The 18,112-nt window shown below is 38.8% G+C and overlaps 2 protein-coding genes across 2 annotated transcripts in view; one reads left to right on the top strand and one right to left on the bottom strand.

Annotated features, from left to right (window-relative positions):
• The window catches only part of LOC139807959 (uncharacterized), a 170,212-nt gene that overhangs the window by 49,843 nt on the left and 102,257 nt on the right, over nucleotides 1–18,112 (bottom strand). The gene's annotated exons all lie outside the window — the stretch shown is intronic.
• Nucleotides 9,732–16,537, top strand: LOC139808514 (segmentation polarity homeobox protein engrailed). The gene is made up of 2 exons (XM_071770569.1): nucleotides 9,732–10,994; nucleotides 14,581–16,537. Exons 1-2 carry the CDS (start codon nucleotides 10,391–10,393, stop codon nucleotides 14,931–14,933), a joined length of 957 nt encoding a protein of 318 aa, XP_071626670.1. The 5' UTR covers nucleotides 9,732–10,390; the 3' UTR covers nucleotides 14,934–16,537.

Below are 18,112 nucleotides of genomic sequence, written 5' to 3'. Positions count from 1 at the left end.
GAAATATTTCTTATTCTGACAATGAGAACAATCGTGTCATTTTTCTGCTAGAAGAAATTATACCTGCCGAATTGGATTGTCAAGCATGTCAGTTTTGATGTCTCAGTTGATTCAATGTGGAAAATCCGATTATCTTCGCAGAAAGTGACAAAATTCCGCATAGTGTTGGACGTTTGTCCACTGGAAGTATTTCTTTTCAGACGAAATGCGTTACTTTTCATCAGGACGAGAAATAGTCTTTTCTGTACGTAGAAAGTCAATATCAAATTAACAGAAAGAAATTCTTATAACGTGCAATTTTGCAATAAATGAGTTATTGAAATAAGACATGATGATAGGAAATGTAAATGAAAAGGATGCGATATACTTATATGTATATACGACAATATCTTTTTCTACGCATTTGTTAAATTTTAAGAAAAAGAAAAGGATAGATTGAAGACTTTTATTATAATAAAATAAAATAATTATTATTGTACACGCATATTCTTCTGCAATATGAGTTAAAAGTAGAAATAATTGTCTTTTTTAATGCACTTCTGCACGCGAGATGAACATGATTACGATGTCTATTCTCATACACAATTTGCGATGTAATTTTAATTCCTTTATGAAATGGATAATTAGAATGACATATATCATAAATAGAACTGTTTGTGGTTCATAATAAGTAAGCAATTTTGAGAACAGAGAGAATCTAACGCTTTTTCGTAAAATAACGCAACTTTATTCAAGTTTAAAAAAGCACTTTCTAAGGAAAAGAGTTGCCGACACACAATTAGACACAGCGAATAATGTGACCTTTCGTCGCTGTCCTTCGCACTTTAATTATTTTATGTATTTTTCTTAAGTCCTTCAATTTAAATTAACTATGACTGCAATATATATTATAATCTCTTTTGTCTGCTCTAAATATTTCTTAAAGCCGAAAGGGATGTCCCGCTCATTGTCAGCTTTTGAACTATCGCACCGTTTCACGCTTTAACACTGACTTTGGAGGAACCTTGTCAAGACGTGACAGGAAATAACTTATTCATGCGAAGAGAAAAAGTTAATTGGGAAAGTGCATTATCCGCCAGCGTAATATCACGTTGATGGCAAGTATAATTTATTGTCGCGTATATGCATGTTGTACATACATGCATAATTACGACGAACTATGTGATAAGGAAGTTCGCGACCATATGTTCATACTTGTAGAAAACGATATCTTCAAGTAAAAAGAATCCTCTTATTATACACACAAACAGGCGTTTCTTGTAGCAAAATTTCCTTATTGTGCGAAGTCGTGAAAGATATAATATACTCTGCAGGAGAAAGATATACGCTGAGAGGCGCGGAAAAAAGATACCTATTCAGAGAATTGTCCCAGAACAACTACTTGACTTACAAATCGCCGTAAAATTGAAAATCTCTGGCTATTACCCCCTATTTGCATTCTTCTAGTGATGGAAGAAGTAGACAAAAGAATTTAAGTGAAACGAATTTTTGAAGGAAGTCTTCAGAATCGCATGGATAATGTTATGAGACAAATTCGGTATTTGCTTATTCTTCTTCAGAACTAACTTGATTTTTTTCACGTTAGTCGTCTAAATTTTATAATGTAAAACTACTTGGTTCTTTTACAAATTATAACGCAATCGACTGAAATTAATTCACTTGTAATTCTATTTACGTTTATATTATAAATAATAAACTTATCACACAGAGAAAACCATGTATCTATATAATATATAAATTATGTGCAGGAACAAAATACTTATATTTGAGATAATAATGAAAAATATAAAATATGTTTATAGAAGAATTATTTTTAAATAGGTAGAAAAGAAAAGGAAGAAAGAGAGAGATAATATTTCAGTATTGCACTGCAATAATAAATATATTAAAAGTAATAAATTATTCATGATATTTTCTGATATAACCAAGTGTTGATCAAACTAACTTTCTTTTCAAAGATTTATGGCATTATTCGTAATTGTTAGTTTAAAACAGATTTTCATAGAGATTCAATCAAGATGCATTGCACTTTTTTCTGCGTGGCAGAACAGCATGTTGAAAACACGCATGCCTGACTAGAGTATGTTGTACCTCCTTTATAAATTACTACCCTTCGGCGTATAAAACGATAAAGCATGATTAATGGCGGTATACTAGAACCTCATTGAATTTATGGTCGCGTCGCTCGGCTGAGACAATCAATATATAGAACCAGAGTCCAACGGAATTGAATTTACGCGTCTTTTCTGCTATTGACGACATATGTGTGAGCGCGTAGATAAGTGACGTACTTAAAGTCATAAGAGAATACACTAGAAAACTTTGGTGATAAATATAGAGCATCAAAAACGTCATCTCTTAAAAATGTTATAATATTAAAATGACGCTCCTCTAATTAGGCACTGTGAGAAAGTTTTTTTCTAGTTTCACTTTGTGTGACAAGAATGACAAAAGGCTACAGCAATATAATAGAAACTACAATGTTGTAAATTTCAATAGATAGTTGTGGATTCCTTTTAGCAGTCGGGATCCTAAATGACCGTTTAGAAGGTTTATCGGAAGGTCCGCCATTGAGAAGCCTCCATCAGACGCCGATACAGTATCATTAGACGTTCTGTAAGCTCAGCATCTCCGAGTGGCCGAATATGGCGCTATACGTTGGATCTTCTCCGGTCCGGTGGTCATGAACAATGTCCGAGACCTGAAGGTAACGACCATCGTTCGACCACGTAAGCTGGCAACGAGTTAAGTAGAGGAGATGACCACGCTCGCGTCTCTCGTTCGTGGCAAAAACCATCGAGAGAGCGGCGGGCAACGCGGGGCGATCATCCTGTTTCGCGTATGTATGTGCGAGAAGCGCCACTGTGTGCGAGTCGGGATATACGGCTTACATCTATTTTCCGCGAACGTTCGTCGTGTATATGGGACAAACGAAAGTTTACGGCACACGTGAGATTTGCTTGTAGCAAATAAATTCGTAAGCCTCTCGTGCAGAAGTACACGAGTATTAAATGGGACGTTAATTTTTCAATGCGTCCCTTCCCTCGTTGCAAAAATCAGCGACTATACCTACTGTCGAGACAAATTATTATTCGGCGAAATTTATTTCGTATATCGAATCATGAAAGAAATGACACGATTGTGTCATTTAAGTTATGTCAACTACACAGAAAAAAAAGAATATTCTTGATTTGAAAATATCTTTCAACATGGAAATCTTGAATTAAAATTATATTGCATTAAACGAAAAAAACTTGCTTGAATGAAGTCATTTATATAGTTCAACCAAGAAAAAAAAGTTGAAATAAAAAGTAAAAAATTCTTATAAGAAATGAAATTCTTAAAAGAAGATTATAGATTGTTGCGTATATATGAAATAATGACGCGTTAATTTGAGTATATAAGTTTTGATTTGACACTTCTTTTTCTGTGTACGACGTTATTGAGTAAAGAAACGTCCGCGATTCGCTTATTGATACATGATATACAGCGTGGAGTAAGAGTAAACGGCCTGCGAAATCCTTCACTAGTCCCCTAATTTCGCCATGCAATGATAAAAGCATTTGGTAATCGCGGGCACTCGCGCAATCCGAGGATGATAGAGCACAGACCGGAGGCTGCGGGGCACGCTTTCACGGAACAGTTGGCGAGACAGTTTCCGCGGCGGGCTGAGCGCGAGTGGCCCGGCAAGATGAACTCGCCTCGTTTATCACCTCCCCGCCGATAAATCAGTACGCGCGGAATGCTTTGCGGTTCCCCATCGTGTTAGAACGGTTCATAAGCAGCGGGGCTTCCCTGGGGTGCGGTTATCTTCGCATGTACCGGGTGTACATTATCTCAACCGGCCCTCTCGCGCGTCTGTCGTATCAAATAGCGCGCCCCGTCCCGGCGAAACGCCGTTGAACCATTATCGAGGGTTGAACGAGTGAGAGTGGGTGTGGTCCTGGTGTGTTTATAAACTGGATTAAGGGGAATCAACAACTCGACGTTCCGTTCCGCCGTGCCATTTATTCAGCACTGACGCTCGTCCGCCACCCTGGCCGTCGGATGCTCGTTCGTTCGCCGATCATTCCGATTGATCGCGTATTTAGCTCGAACGTATACCAGTCGCGTGTGGACCTATTATTGAAGACTGTGCGTGATGGTTTGCTATGAGAAATGTATAAGAGGGGGATGGGCAATCGGTGCATGCTAGAAAGATATCGTTAGAATCATTTTGACTCAATTTTGTTCTTGTTGAGTAGTCGTCACATTTATTGAACAATATAGATCAGTAAAATTAGGTTCTCACATTCAACAATTTGTATTTAATAAGTATGAGGTTTTTATAACAAGTGTGCTATTTTTCAGTTATTTATTAGCACTGGATTAGACACTACAGAATTTAGAGTAGATAATAGAATTTCACAAGCTTCTTATGTGTATATTTTTCAATATACAAAGCACACGATTAACTAAAATAGGTTTTTGCTATCAAATTCACCAAAATTTAACAGCAAAACGATTTTTATTCAGCGTTTCACAACAGAAAGTACACGTGTTACATTTCAACTCAAGTCGGCCACAACGATTGTTCTAAAACTTCACGAACCACAGATGAAGGGATGAAAAACAGTTTTGCGCAATATTCTGTCTCGCGCGCGCATGATTACACGTAGGATTCTGCGTTGCTCCAGAAAATATCGTTTGCTCCGAAAAAAACACGGTGGACGAAGTCGGAAGACGGAAAGAGAAGAGGGGAGCTGCAGAGGAGAGCTAGAGTCCCTTGGCTGCGGTTGCACGCAAAGTTGCATGCGAGGCTCTCCCCTGTAGGCGGGTGCTGGCGTCTGTCCCGCCCACCGCTTCCCCTCTAATGGACGAGTGGTAGGGCAGCCGTTGCGCCTATTGGCCTCGGACCGGTTCACGAGGTCGTACCCGCATTAATTATTCTAAATAAGTCGTCGCCCCTGCGGCGGCTGATTATAGAGTTTGCAGTGCCATAAATAGAACCCGTTTACAAATCGCGCTCGGGGAATAATGATCGCCGCGCGCTAGGCCTGCGCGTCTCGTTGCTCGCTTTTGGGGAGAGAGGATTCGCGAGACGAAAAACCCAATCAATCCCTGACGTCCCAGAGCGGCGATTGGTCTCGCCGTAGGCGTTTTCTCTCGAGAGACTTCGCGGACCCGTTCGCGGCACCGCTCGCGCGTTCTAACGAGGGGATTAAGGTTTGCATTTCGGTGATTTGCTTCTGCCTCAATGTGTATAACAAGAGATGGGCCGGCAGCCCGAATAGGACCGTTTGTAATAATCTACATCTGAATCGTTCACAACGCAGCTAACCAGTCTTGTGAATTGTAACTTGTGATTGAATGACATATGGTATAGCGATAATTGGAAGATTTCCTAGTAGTCAACATATACACTACATTTATATTCATTTTTAAATTCTTTCATCAAATCATGAAAGAGTTTTAAAATTAGAATTAAAATTAGAAGAGAATATTTAATCTATCTCATTAAATATAAAAATATATATCTCTATTAGTGAAAATAATACACAAAATATTATAAAAGATTATTACATGATTGTATTCTGTTGTATTTTTTTTAGAAATCAAAATTTTCAGTATAATATTATTAATCAAATCAAGAAATAACTAGTTTCTTTTATTATTTATTGAATTAATGACTCCATTGGAATTTTCTTAATTATTTAACGCAATGATGATATACTCTAAAGTGAAAGAGAAGCTAATTTAATGGCGTCGGTAAGCTAGTATATACAGTCGATCCTCATTTTAAATTTTAACCTGACAATTCCATATGGAAATTCTTGAAACGTTTCTTGGCTTGCCTAGACGCTATTGATAGATGGACACGTTGTAGTTATTTATGGTTGCTATCTCTATTATTGTCTCTACGCGAGACGATCTTGCGGTTAATGATCGCCCTGCGGCTCACGTGGCAGCTGGTGTCCCTATAGGTGTGGCCATTAATAAACCCGTCGGCCGTAACGACGATCTTACAGTATTCGTGAACTTTGCAACAAGGGGAAACAAAGGAATATGCCTCCTGTCGGGTTGAAGAAATCGAGCCGACAGAAACCGAGCTACGACAGTCATCCGCACGAGGATCGGAGCGTGCGCTCGCGCGTCAAAAAGGTATCGGCCATCCGAAGTCGGTCGCGCGTTCGTCACAGGGAATCGTATATTCTCTTTCTTGGAAATTTGGGTCTTAACGCGAAAGGACGAGAGACGTAAAACGGACGGACGCACAATTCACCGACATTATAGTCTACATTGTGGCGACTGAGGACGTCGGTTCTCGAGACGGTATAAAAGGTACACCTCGGGGTAGCCACGTCAGTTGTTATAGCGGCACGGACGATAATCACAGAGAATTGCGGTACCTTTCCTACCCTCTTATCCTGTTCATTGCTTAAAAAGAAATTTATAATTTTCTCTCAGCTTTAAGCGTACCATAATGTAATGAGTCCGATATGATGGAAATGATCGTATATTCGAGTCTGGGTACATGAAAGTAATGTAAAGAAAATTAAGTAATAAATATGTAAGGACGTAATAAGCATGTAAGTAAAAAGAAAAATATGTAAAGATATGTAAAAAATATATATGTATACGTATCATAATTTTGCACTTTATTTCAACAACAAACACTATTTTTATGTTCGCGTAATCAAAAAAATATAAACGTAATTGTATTTCCTCTGTTGACAAATAACATTTTACATTTACTTTAAGACAATGTCGCATGATCTACTGCTATGTTACGTTGACTGGCTAATTATTGTAAAACTATCGGAACGATCAGTAGCATGTGCAAGAGTAAATGAGATGGGCGATATGTTAATGGAAAAAGATATAAATAACACATCGTTAACACCAGTGGAACCAGTGGCTGATAAATTGTATGGTGTATTATTCGAAGGCAATCGATATATGGACAATAATTGGCGTAAAAAATGATGTTTCTGTAATTTATGATGTAAAGCTTCGTAAGGCGAAGCCCAGGCGAGTGATGGTAAAATTGATCGCTGATAAAAATGTTGATTTGTCGAATGCGAGTACACTTATAACTTCTATTTGAAAGCTTACTTCAGTGTATCACGTTAATTACACGCTTACTCCATGCTGTATATATTATTATATCAAATAGCGTTAATGAGCTTATTAACTCGGCACACTTGGCAAAATAGTTAGTTAAAGTTCATTACTTCGCAGGTGTCTTGAATTTCTTAAATGATACATAATTCGATAAATCATCGCACGGATCGCATAGGATGGCGATCTTTAAATAGAAGGAGCTGTAAAAATATGCATCTGATATAGCATTTTATGAAAAGGAAACATTCTTCAGTTTTTATCTGATATGCTGCAGTACGTCGCGTCGCTTGTATATCGAACAAAAACATTTTCAATGTTTAAAATGTTATTTTATATCTAATTTAATAAAAATAAGTAATTTTTATATTATCTCTACATTTTTCTGGCGACTAAATATTTCTAAGTTTATCGTTTATTGATCTTTTTTTTTAGATAACGTATGTATACGGTTTTAAATTTGCAAATCGACCGCGACTCCTGGATGCTTGCACAAGTCTCATTTTTGCGTCGTCGCATCAATCAGGCGTGTTCTTCTAGGTGTGTGAACGGCAGGTCGAGTGTCTCCACCAATTACCGCGCGAAACACCTGACTTATCGCGTGCAACCTTTACATCGTGAGGCGGATTTCGTTATGGGCTTTAATTGCAACCGTTTTAACGACAAGTCCTTATACATCTCGCGTGTTTCTAATGCGTAGCCTCACTGCTTTCATGTCAGGACCGAATAACGCTTCGAACGAACGAAGAGCATCCTATACGCGATTAGACGTTAAAGAGTTAATGACCGTAATTTTGTTCCGTTGATTAACAGACAAGAGTATCGTCATCGTTGTTCCACGTGATAATCGCGCTGCGAGCAAAAAACACGATCCGACGAACAAAAAATCACCGACACTTACGATTTAGTCTGTTTTTTAATTTCCTAATTTAGTCTGGTTTCTGATATAAATCGCAGAACATGTATAAGAGAATAGAATTACAACGATCTTTGAAAACGTGCCAGATAGTAAATAATAATGCCACTTGTTTTACATTTATCGTATTACAGCTGGTTTCCGACTTTTACACAAATACTTCAAGTTAGATACTTCAAGATCTCACACGCATTCTGATAAAGTATTCTGAAGGTGCTCTTTGAATTTTTACATATTCAAATGTGATGCGTGCTAAGGTTTACGAAGCAGAACTGATTGCGGAAGGTATATTACACGGTAGCTGCATTGTGAAGTCACGTAAAGTGCCAAACAAAAGACTCGACTACACTGCTCCTCTCTTTCCAATTGTCTCTCTGAAGCGTCAGTAAGATTAAGCGATCTAGGAATAAGTTACGCGCTGTGATATATACATATATATAAAGATGAAAAAACTGTACACATAGATATGAAGTAAAAGGGAAAAATAAAGAACATTGGAAAAGGAACAAAGAGAAGATCAGCATCTGTCATAGGGTGAGTAATACATTTGTTCCGTTAACCGTCGCACAGCCATCGGAGCCAGAAAAAAAGGAGAATAATAGCGGGTCATGACGCTGATGGTGTTTGTGCAAATTTTTGTATGAAGCGATTCCGACGGGTGACGATAAAATCCATGTCTTACTGGGGTGAAAAGGAAAGAGTTGAGGGAGAAAGAAGGAGAGCGCTCTCTTCGGCTTGAAGAAACGAATTAGTCGACTTCAACCTGAACTGGTCGACAACACCGCCGCGGTGGGGAGGAACAAAAGTATGGAGTAGTGGGTAGAACACAGTGGGAGGGGTGGTAGGCGTGGTATAGTAGGGGAGAGGCGAAAACGTGGGCGAGACCTGGGAATTGGACTCGTGGTGAGGGAAGAACTCCTCCAATGGGGCGGAGAGATGTGAGTATTCTCGTTATTGTTCGCAGTGGCGCGGATATTCGTATATTCCAAATGTGCATAAAGTTAAATGGACTGTAAATCTCTGTAAACAAAATTTCGCACAGAGTATTTCACAGCAGCTATCTGTTTTTGTAACAGTTTCTTAAACAGAAGTTGATATAAATCTAAAAATAATTTTATTTAAAATATTTATATTTTTATATACAGATGAGCTTTATGGTATATCTTAATTAAGCTTCGATCCAACGTAACAACACAAAGTTGATGGCAAAGTCCTTTATGGTAAAATTAACGATAACTTTCAGTATCATTTTAAAAGCAAAGTACTTTTCTTTTCGCTTTTTTTTTTAACACAGATATTTTTGTAGTGTCAAAATTAGACTGTATAGTACATCATATAAGTGATGCGGATCAGCCACGCACTAATTGACTTGTGTGTTTAAATTTAGATTAGATATTACGAAGATATAATAAATGAAATCTTTGAATTGTGTCAATAAACGAGTCTAAATTCCTCGCCTATTAATTGACTGATTATGACAAAAGTGTAGAATTAAAGAGAGACAAATCTCGTCGCGAAACTGGGAGTTTGGGAAAAGGCGTCGGTAACATTGATCCGCAGGAAATTCGTGAGCGCCCCCTACTACCTGTACCACTGGCGGTGGGGATGACGACGGGCGGAAGGGGGTACGATACACCTTATGCCAGTGGGCGGAGCCTTTAGCCGAAGAGTTAATAGAGATGCAATCGAGAGTGTCTAGTGCACTGCACTCCGGGCTGCGGCGTAGGAGGAGTGGAGGGACAGGGACGAGGAGGGACAGGCGGTAAGTAGGGACCTCGGGTCCCCTAGTTTAGACATCACTGAGCGACGGATGGACAGCCAGTCAGACCCGTCACAGCACTCGCTAGAGTACTCGGAAACCTCGGGAAAAGCCGATAGCTGGAGTCTTTGGCTTGGACCGGCTTCATAGACGAGACGATAATTAACACGAGCTGCCCACTAGACCGTATCGGACCCATGAATATTTCTAAAAGCTTCTATTAAAGCTTCTCTAAGAAGAAGTGGCTTCTTTTGAAATACGACACTTTTGAAAATATTATAATGGATTCGACACAATTTTAAAGGATTAAATAGTGAATCACAAGGACGTGCAATAACGAAGGGATTCGCGGTAGCCTTCGAGGAATGCGGTGCATGGACATGATTGGCGCGATGTTGGTGACACGTGACTAGTGTACATGAGAGACTGTCGTTGGAATTAACAATTCAGAGATTTGCAACTGCGTGACAACGGCGGATTTGCGACGGAGCGATCTATTGACAGTAGTGGACAGTGAAAACGTGTTTCTTTGTCAATATAGTTTCATTATTAACTTTCCATTTCATTGTATCGGACAAAGGTATTTTGATATATAAAGTATTTTGATATTTAAAATGAGCGTTGCACTCGCGGCTAGGGATTCCACGTATGCTCTGCAACTCGCCAGGCAGCATCATTATCCTCATCGCCACGTGTTGTCGCCGGTGATGCCGCATCAAGTGGTTCGTTCGCCGGATCGCCAGCGAAACGTGTCACCGTTGCGCTTCAGCGTTGTTAACATTCTCAAGCCAGATTTCGGTAGCAAAGCCCTTCGCACGAAACAACCTGTATCGTTACATAGACCATCGCTTTTGCTTCCGAGGGATCTCAGCCTATCGTCTAGCCGACTGTCACCGCAGTTGGTCCACAAAGAAAAGGACAATTTCCCGTCTCACAATGGACTCACGCCACCACCGTCTAAGCAGAACGGGCTAAGCAGAAGCGGCAGTCTCGAAAGTCTCGCGTCCAGCAGGAGCTCGGTCGCCAGTAATACGGTCACCGGTCCATCCTCCTTATGCTCTACGTCATCCATTGTCGGCGATTCTCTAAACGGCGACGCCACATCCGGCGGCAGTTCCGGTAGCACGTCGACAAGTCAGCAAAATGGCACTAATGGCCAAAACCAGTTGTGGCCCGCGTGGGTCTACTGCACCAGATACTCGGATCGGCCGTCCTCCGGTAAATTCGATAGACATTTATTTCACCTCGTATATTAATATATAGCTCATAAAAAGCTAATATGCAATTGTCACGGAGTAAGTAATCAATGCATCAAACTTGTATCTTATTTCAATAACATTAGAAAAGTCGTATTGTTGAAAAACTTGTATTTTTTTATTTTTCGTAACGTTCTCGTTACCTCGTCGCGAGTATCAACTTCGCGCTTGGTTATTGAACTGGTACGTCTAACGATGCACGTTAAAAAGCAAACAAGTTAGAAATTCATCAGATTTCCCGTGCGCGTGGTACGTGACTTGCGTTTAGCTTTGCACATGCAAGAAGAACTTGCGTGGTCGCAACGTCGGAAATGTCTATCAAGATGTTTTGTTCACTTATGCGTCCTATAATGCGCTCCAGTTACAAAATCACGATTGTCCGCTAATTAAAATCCCTACCAAAGCGTTTGAAAAATTGTGCGGCATGAAGGTAAGTAAAAATCCTTTCGCGAGCAAAACACGTGGCTTTCGTCCGAGCTTATCGCGAGCTTTGTACCTCGAAATCACGGATCGAGGAAAAAGTCGCTCCGCGTTACTGCGCGATTAACGGGAGCTTAAGTGTAATCGCTACTTTTTACATATATAATCGTGGTCTCTTCGCATGAATTATACTTTCTCGGTTTAGCGACTCTATTCGTTTTTACGAAAAAAAAAAAGAAAAGACAAAATAGAAGTGCACGTGGCACATGGAGAACGCGATGCCTAATGATATAAAATACCGAATATACGAGATAATCGGGCGCAATGTAGGGTCGAGAGAAGGAAGACGTATGTAGCAAATAGGAAGATCTCTGCCTTTGTGTTCGAGTTCATTAGTTAATTAGTAATTTTTTTGGTTAGTTTATATTAAACATTTTACCGGGCAGTAATTCGGATACTGCTAAGTTTTCTCATGTGTTTTAACGTGTCACTATGTCACAGCGGGTTATCACTCTGATGACAACAGAAGATCGAATATAGATATGAAAAGTCCGAACTATTCTCGAAACACGCTAGTAATACGTATTGCATTATATTTAATGTTTGAGATAAGACGCGCGCGTTTTAACAATCCGGTTTATATGTAATTTGAACTAGTATGTGCCCAATTCGACTCTTGGTTAGAGCGTGGTTCTACGCTATCATAAACCGTCGCGATCGCGCATCGATGAACTTATTTAAATGATTAATCGCTCGCGCGAACTCCACGTTAATGGCGACCAACACGTGCGGACGCGAGTCGTGATTACCCGCGACGCCTCGTCGACAAATTGCGGCGATCTCTGCCTCGAGAGTATCTAATTACGCGTTCGCGTTAGATAACAGTTCGCCCCACAAATAAATTATGTGATGGCCAACATACGAACCTAATGTTATCCCGTCGCTCGATATTACCGCAATAAGTTATTACACTCCGCGCAGAGAATCACGGAACTTCGAAAGGATCGCTACATTTAATTGCAAGTATAGCTAGGCGAAGTTAACGTACGACCCAATGCCACCTGCGCTCGTTCGCAGAACTTAATTGTGTAGAACCTACATTCTGCGAGCTACCATCTGTAATCACTGCCCCACATACGACACTGCCATTCTTCCGTCTTCTTTGTGGCTTCTCTTTTTCCGTACGCCTCTACCTTTATCTTTCTTTCTCTATCAGGTGAATGCCCATCGGCCTGTCTTATACTCGGGGTGGTCCGTGAGTCTCGACCCGATAATCTCGTTACTAATTGTCGAGTATCGCCCACTTATCTTACGCGAGCCTCTTCATCGTCGAGCGTTAACCCCTAAGTGGGATTTCGTGTAACATTTTGTACCATTTAGTGATATATAGAAAGAGAGAGAGAGAGAAAGAGAAAGAGAGAGAGAGAGAGAGAGAGAGAGAGAGAGAGAAATAAAAAGAAAAATTTTACGTATCAATATATGTATATATTATTTCTGCAAATTCGTTTATCTAGAAAAGATTTTATATATACTACACAGAAAAAAGTGTCAAATCAAAACTTATATACTCGTATATATGTACAACAATCTATAATATAATCCTCTTATGAGAATTTAAACTGTTTTTCTTGGTTGAATTACATAAAATGACTTCATTCAAGTTTTCTACATTTAACGCAATATAATCTAATTCCAAGATTTCCATTAAAACTAAAGATATTTTTAAAACAAGAATATTCTTTCTTTCTGTACAGTATATTCAGAACATTAACAAAGTTGCTTGTTTTGTCTCAGTGCAATCGCATTTTACATTCGAAACCACGTTTGTATTGAAAGTACTCTCAAACGTACTTAATAATTTACTTTGTACAGATTGTAAGTATATTTTATTTCACGTAATTCGGTGAGTTCGTTTAATCTCAGACTCTTTTCGCATCTCCCGTTGCGCTTCCATTGTGCTGCGAACAGCGGGAGTTCGTTTGAAAAAAAAAATTTCTTGGAAATATGTGCAATGGCATTAGGTATATAACAAAGAGACGAAAGACTGAAACCTGATAGATTAAAAATTATCATATGTATAGTCGTTTTGAACGGTAAGACATTATTCATTATTTATGATAAAACTGAAGCGATGATTGTGACAAAAACATCATGTTTGCGTTTTCTCGCGGTGATGAAATCAAATTAATATTTCGCATTTTTAAAGCGATGATAATGTCCAGGCAGTAACGTTAACGATCGGTATGTGAAACGATCACATATCTTTTTAAATTACTATAAGTATCGGAATACATGACTTCTTTCAAAAGTAATAATAATGCGGATAATTATATGTATTTTATGTACTATCGGTAATGATTACGTTTCTCTCTCTCTCTCTCTCTCTCTCTCTCTCTCTCTCTCTCGTCGTGGAGATATATATTTTAAACTACAAACAGCTGAAACGATCAGTTAACGGTTTCGCCGAAGATAATAATAACATCGGCGATAACTACAGGCGTGCGCAGAAGCACGCGGATGTATCCCAACTCTACATGGTTGCGTTATCTATGTTAAATAAAAATCAAAAGCGTGTAACGCTAATGCTCAGGATTCTCGGCGATGAGCGTTACCTTCGACGATACGCAGCGCAGGGCGATCGGAGTACCTACTCGTTATCGCGCTTAAAAGCATGCCTCGCAAAATTCCGATCGTGAACGTGAGAAAGAACGCACACGTGACTCGATCCTTGACTTTTTAATAACGTAATCGTATCACGTTAAGTCGTTACGAGAATATAAACGGTATAGACATTAGCAGTCGCGTAAAATTGCAATTCGCATACGAGAGCGCAACTGTAATTTCAGATACGCCGCGCCGCGCGTCGTGGCTAGACGAACTATTTCCGCCTTCGCTAAATTCCAAAGCGGTTGCTCAGAATATAGTTATTCCCCGAGTGTCCTTCCTCTACGAGGCGAGCGAGCGCGATCTCTCGTCGTCGCGAAATACGCTGAATCACGGCGGTGTGTGGACAAATTGATGAGAACGCCCACTTTCCCCACGATAATGCCGCCCGCCTCGCTGCCTCGAACTTCAGTCACAAAAGTCGGCGCGTGAAGATTAATGCGGGCTTTCTTTTGTCGTTTCAGGACCGCGCACGAGACGAGTCAAACGTTCGCAGAGCGGGAGCGTGAAGAACAGCACGCCGGAAGAGAAGAGGCCCAGAACGGCCTTCAGCGCCGACCAACTGGCCAGGCTGAAGCGGGAATTCACAGAGAATCGATATTTGACGGAGAGAAGGAGGCAGCAGCTCTCACGGGAGTTGAACCTGAATGAGGCGCAGATCAAGATTTGGTTTCAGAACAAGCGGGCGAAAATAAAGAAGGCGAGCGGACAGAAAAATCCGTTGGCCCTACAGCTAATGGCGCAAGGTCTTTATAATCATTCCACCGTGCCGGTGGACGAGGACGGCGAAGAGATCGTAACCGGAAGAAATCATTGAGACTCGCATAAATTCAAATGGCAGCGACGAAACGAAGAGTTAGAGACTAGAATGACGTGTGACTGTAGGTGCGCTTAGAAGTTATCATCAACATTGAGCGCTGTCTACAAAAGTCTACAAAGAGAAAGTCGTTAAAATATTATTTATGAAGAAATTCCGAGTACATAATAATCATAATGACTGTGAGTAAAGACTGAGGATGAAACACATAATGAATGAAAGTTACACTATCGTAACGAGAAATCGAATCCGCTTAACAATCTTATCATTAGTGCAATCGAGGATTAAATACATTATTGATAAGTAAATTGATATATTTAACAAAGAGATTTTTATAGCGTATGGTAGAAAATTATTTGGCTTCAACATTTTCGTGCTTAAACTAGATAAGTATTTACAGAGTTCAAATAATTTTGAATAAATACAATTATATGTACTTTGTAAAAGTATGCTGATTCAAAGGAAATGAGTGAATGACTAGGTTTTAGAGAAAAGATAGTTCACCAGTATGTAGGTTTTGTAAACACTCAATATGTTTTATTTTTATAGTAAGTTTCATGATAGTTTTCATCTATTGACTATTGCGAGTGGAAAAGGCATTTGTATGACACATTTTAATATTTTTAAGGCTCCTGGGTAGTCACCGCGGCCATATTGGATTCTTACTATCGAGGCGAGGAAAACACCCAATTTTGTTGTGCATACCATTTTCAAATAAAAAGACATTTCAATAAAACATCACTATAGATCGTTTCAGAACACTTCCGAAATTGGCCGAAAACTACCCTTTTCCCTCGACAATAAACAAACAGCCATAAAACGAAGCCTAAACATACGGGAAAAACAGCCGTTTAACGACTATCGAAAGGAGGTGAAAACGTTCCTTCCGCATGCAAATCTTACTTTTCGGCCAATTTTACGACTTTCACGAATACGTTAAACGTTAGAGCACAAGCACAGAGCGAATAATAAAAAAATAGCACGCACAACAAAATAGGTTGTCAACATGTCACAAGACAGAATCCTCCATTGGAGAGAGTGAGAAAAGAGAGTTTTGATTTCTGCCGCGACGGTACGTCGCCACCGTCAACGCAGAGTTCTCGGCTCAGGGACCAGGAGCCTTAAACACAAATCAAGGGATTGCTTTAGTCGTACAAAGAAAATTACTCTTAGCATGAAAGTGAAATATGAAAATCAGCAATTTAGATTATATTTAGCAAGCTAAGTTTGTGACTTATATCTGTCGGCTATAGATATAAATAGAATTCAGTTAGCTTGCAATACGAGTTTCCTATTAAATTAAGTATAAATTATTTATTTGTACATAATATGTATATATAACGATAGCTTGTGATCTTGTCTATATGTAAGATATAAACTAGGGATTAGATGGCGATTATCGTACCACTGCATGAAACGATCTCACGTTGTATATTCCTCATTCTTGTATACAAATCTAGATACATATGCTTGTTGCGTGTGTGGCGTATAATGTATGGTTGGACGTCTTCTCCCCAAAAATACCATTCGCGACTCTCAGTGATTTGGATGGTGACTGTACTAGTATGTGCCCAATTCGACTCTTGGTGAGAGCACTGAGAGCATCGATTGACAAATGAACAATTTGATGGAATTGTTTATACTCCCAAAAATACCATTCACGACTCTGAGTGACTTGGATAGTGATTCCACTAGTATGTACCCAATTCGACTCTTGGTGAAAGCATTGATTGACAAAGAAGTAATTTGGTGGAATTGTTTATATCCCCAAAAATACCATTCACAACTCTCAATGACTTGGATGGTGAATTCGCTAGTATGTGCCCAATTCGACTCTTGATGAGCATCGATTGACAAACTGATTGAGTAAGTTGATGGAATTGTTTATAAACCTAGTCGTTGCGGCCGGACGACGCTTGCAAGAAAACGTGTTCGTCCGCGTGCGGCTGGTTAATGTGGTGCGGAGCTGCCGACTTGGTAGGAGCACACACGCGGCTATTACATATGTTATACAGCCTTGGCCAAAATTATTAGGCACGTAATCATCAGTATCATCACTGTATTAAATCTAATACCAAGAAAAATTTCTATGGTTTTAAAGTTATTTACTAGAGTATTTATTACCTATTACCTATATTATAAACAAATTTATATATTTTTTTTATTTCTTTTAAAAATAATTGTTATTTTGAAAGAACTTTATTTTAATTTAGGGTGCGTAATAATTTTGATTGAAGCTGTACATCTTAGATGGAAAGTACGTATAACGTATATATCCCACTGTATTCCGCAATAAATGATCATAATATTCCATGTAATCAGCTTACGATCTTTAATTGTCGCCGATTAAATCGAAATAAAAAGAATCTTTTATCTTGACATGCGCATTCTCTTCCATCTTTTCCTCATCTCTCAAAACCATGCTTGGTCCAGATATTCCTACGTTCATGTTCAGTATCATGTACCATATCATGTATCTTGAAAAAAAGTGAAAATTACAAAAGTGAACAGATTTACTTATAGATTTCGATCAATGTAATCATAGATACTCTAGTGAATTTTCCTAACTTTTGTAATTTTCATCTCTTTTCAAGATATATGATCGACCCTCAGAACTTATTCGTATTAATATTAAGTGCCAATGAAGTAAGTATTAATCAATATTAATCGAAAATATTTCGCACACGCAACTATATTAATAAATCAGCAAAGTTTGCAAGCGATGCAAAGTTGAAAGTAACAGCAATAAAGTAATAGTTAATGAAGATGACTGACAAAAACATCTTGTGTTTTGGCCTAATAGATTTATGTAAAAAGTTAATAAAAAATAAGTATAAAAATAAGTATAAAAAATACATTCCAAAAATACATTCAAAAATCAATCGCAAAAATAATAAGATATAAACTTATATTGCTTTGTGAAATTCATCACATTTATATCAATTTACATATAATAATATAATGACACGATTATCAATTGAACCAGTAATTATCAATTAATATGCAAGGAATGTTTCAAGCAGTAATAAATTAAAAATTGTAAGATTAGAAAAAATAGCTGCATAACATTTACAAATAATGTAATAAGTTATAAAAATAAGGTTAATAATTGATGCAGCACGGTCACTCTAAAGCAACTTATTGCTCTAATACTGCATTTACGCGAAAGTAACAGAAAT

Source organism: Temnothorax longispinosus, chromosome 2 (genome assembly GCF_030848805.1).
Source record: "Temnothorax longispinosus isolate EJ_2023e chromosome 2, Tlon_JGU_v1, whole genome shotgun sequence".
Classification (NCBI taxonomy): Eukaryota; Metazoa; Arthropoda; class Insecta; order Hymenoptera; family Formicidae; genus Temnothorax; species Temnothorax longispinosus.
This window is presented reverse-complemented; position numbering and strand designations above follow the sequence as displayed.

Coding starts and splice junctions, on each gene's coding strand:
- LOC139808514 (XM_071770569.1), top strand. CDS start 10,391: ATGAGCGTTGCACTCGCGGCTAGGGATTCCACGTATGCTCTGCAACTC. Junction 10,995..14,580: donor CTCGGATCGGCCGTCCTCCG/GTAAATTCGATA, acceptor TTGTCGTTTCAG/GACCGCGCACGAGACGAGTC.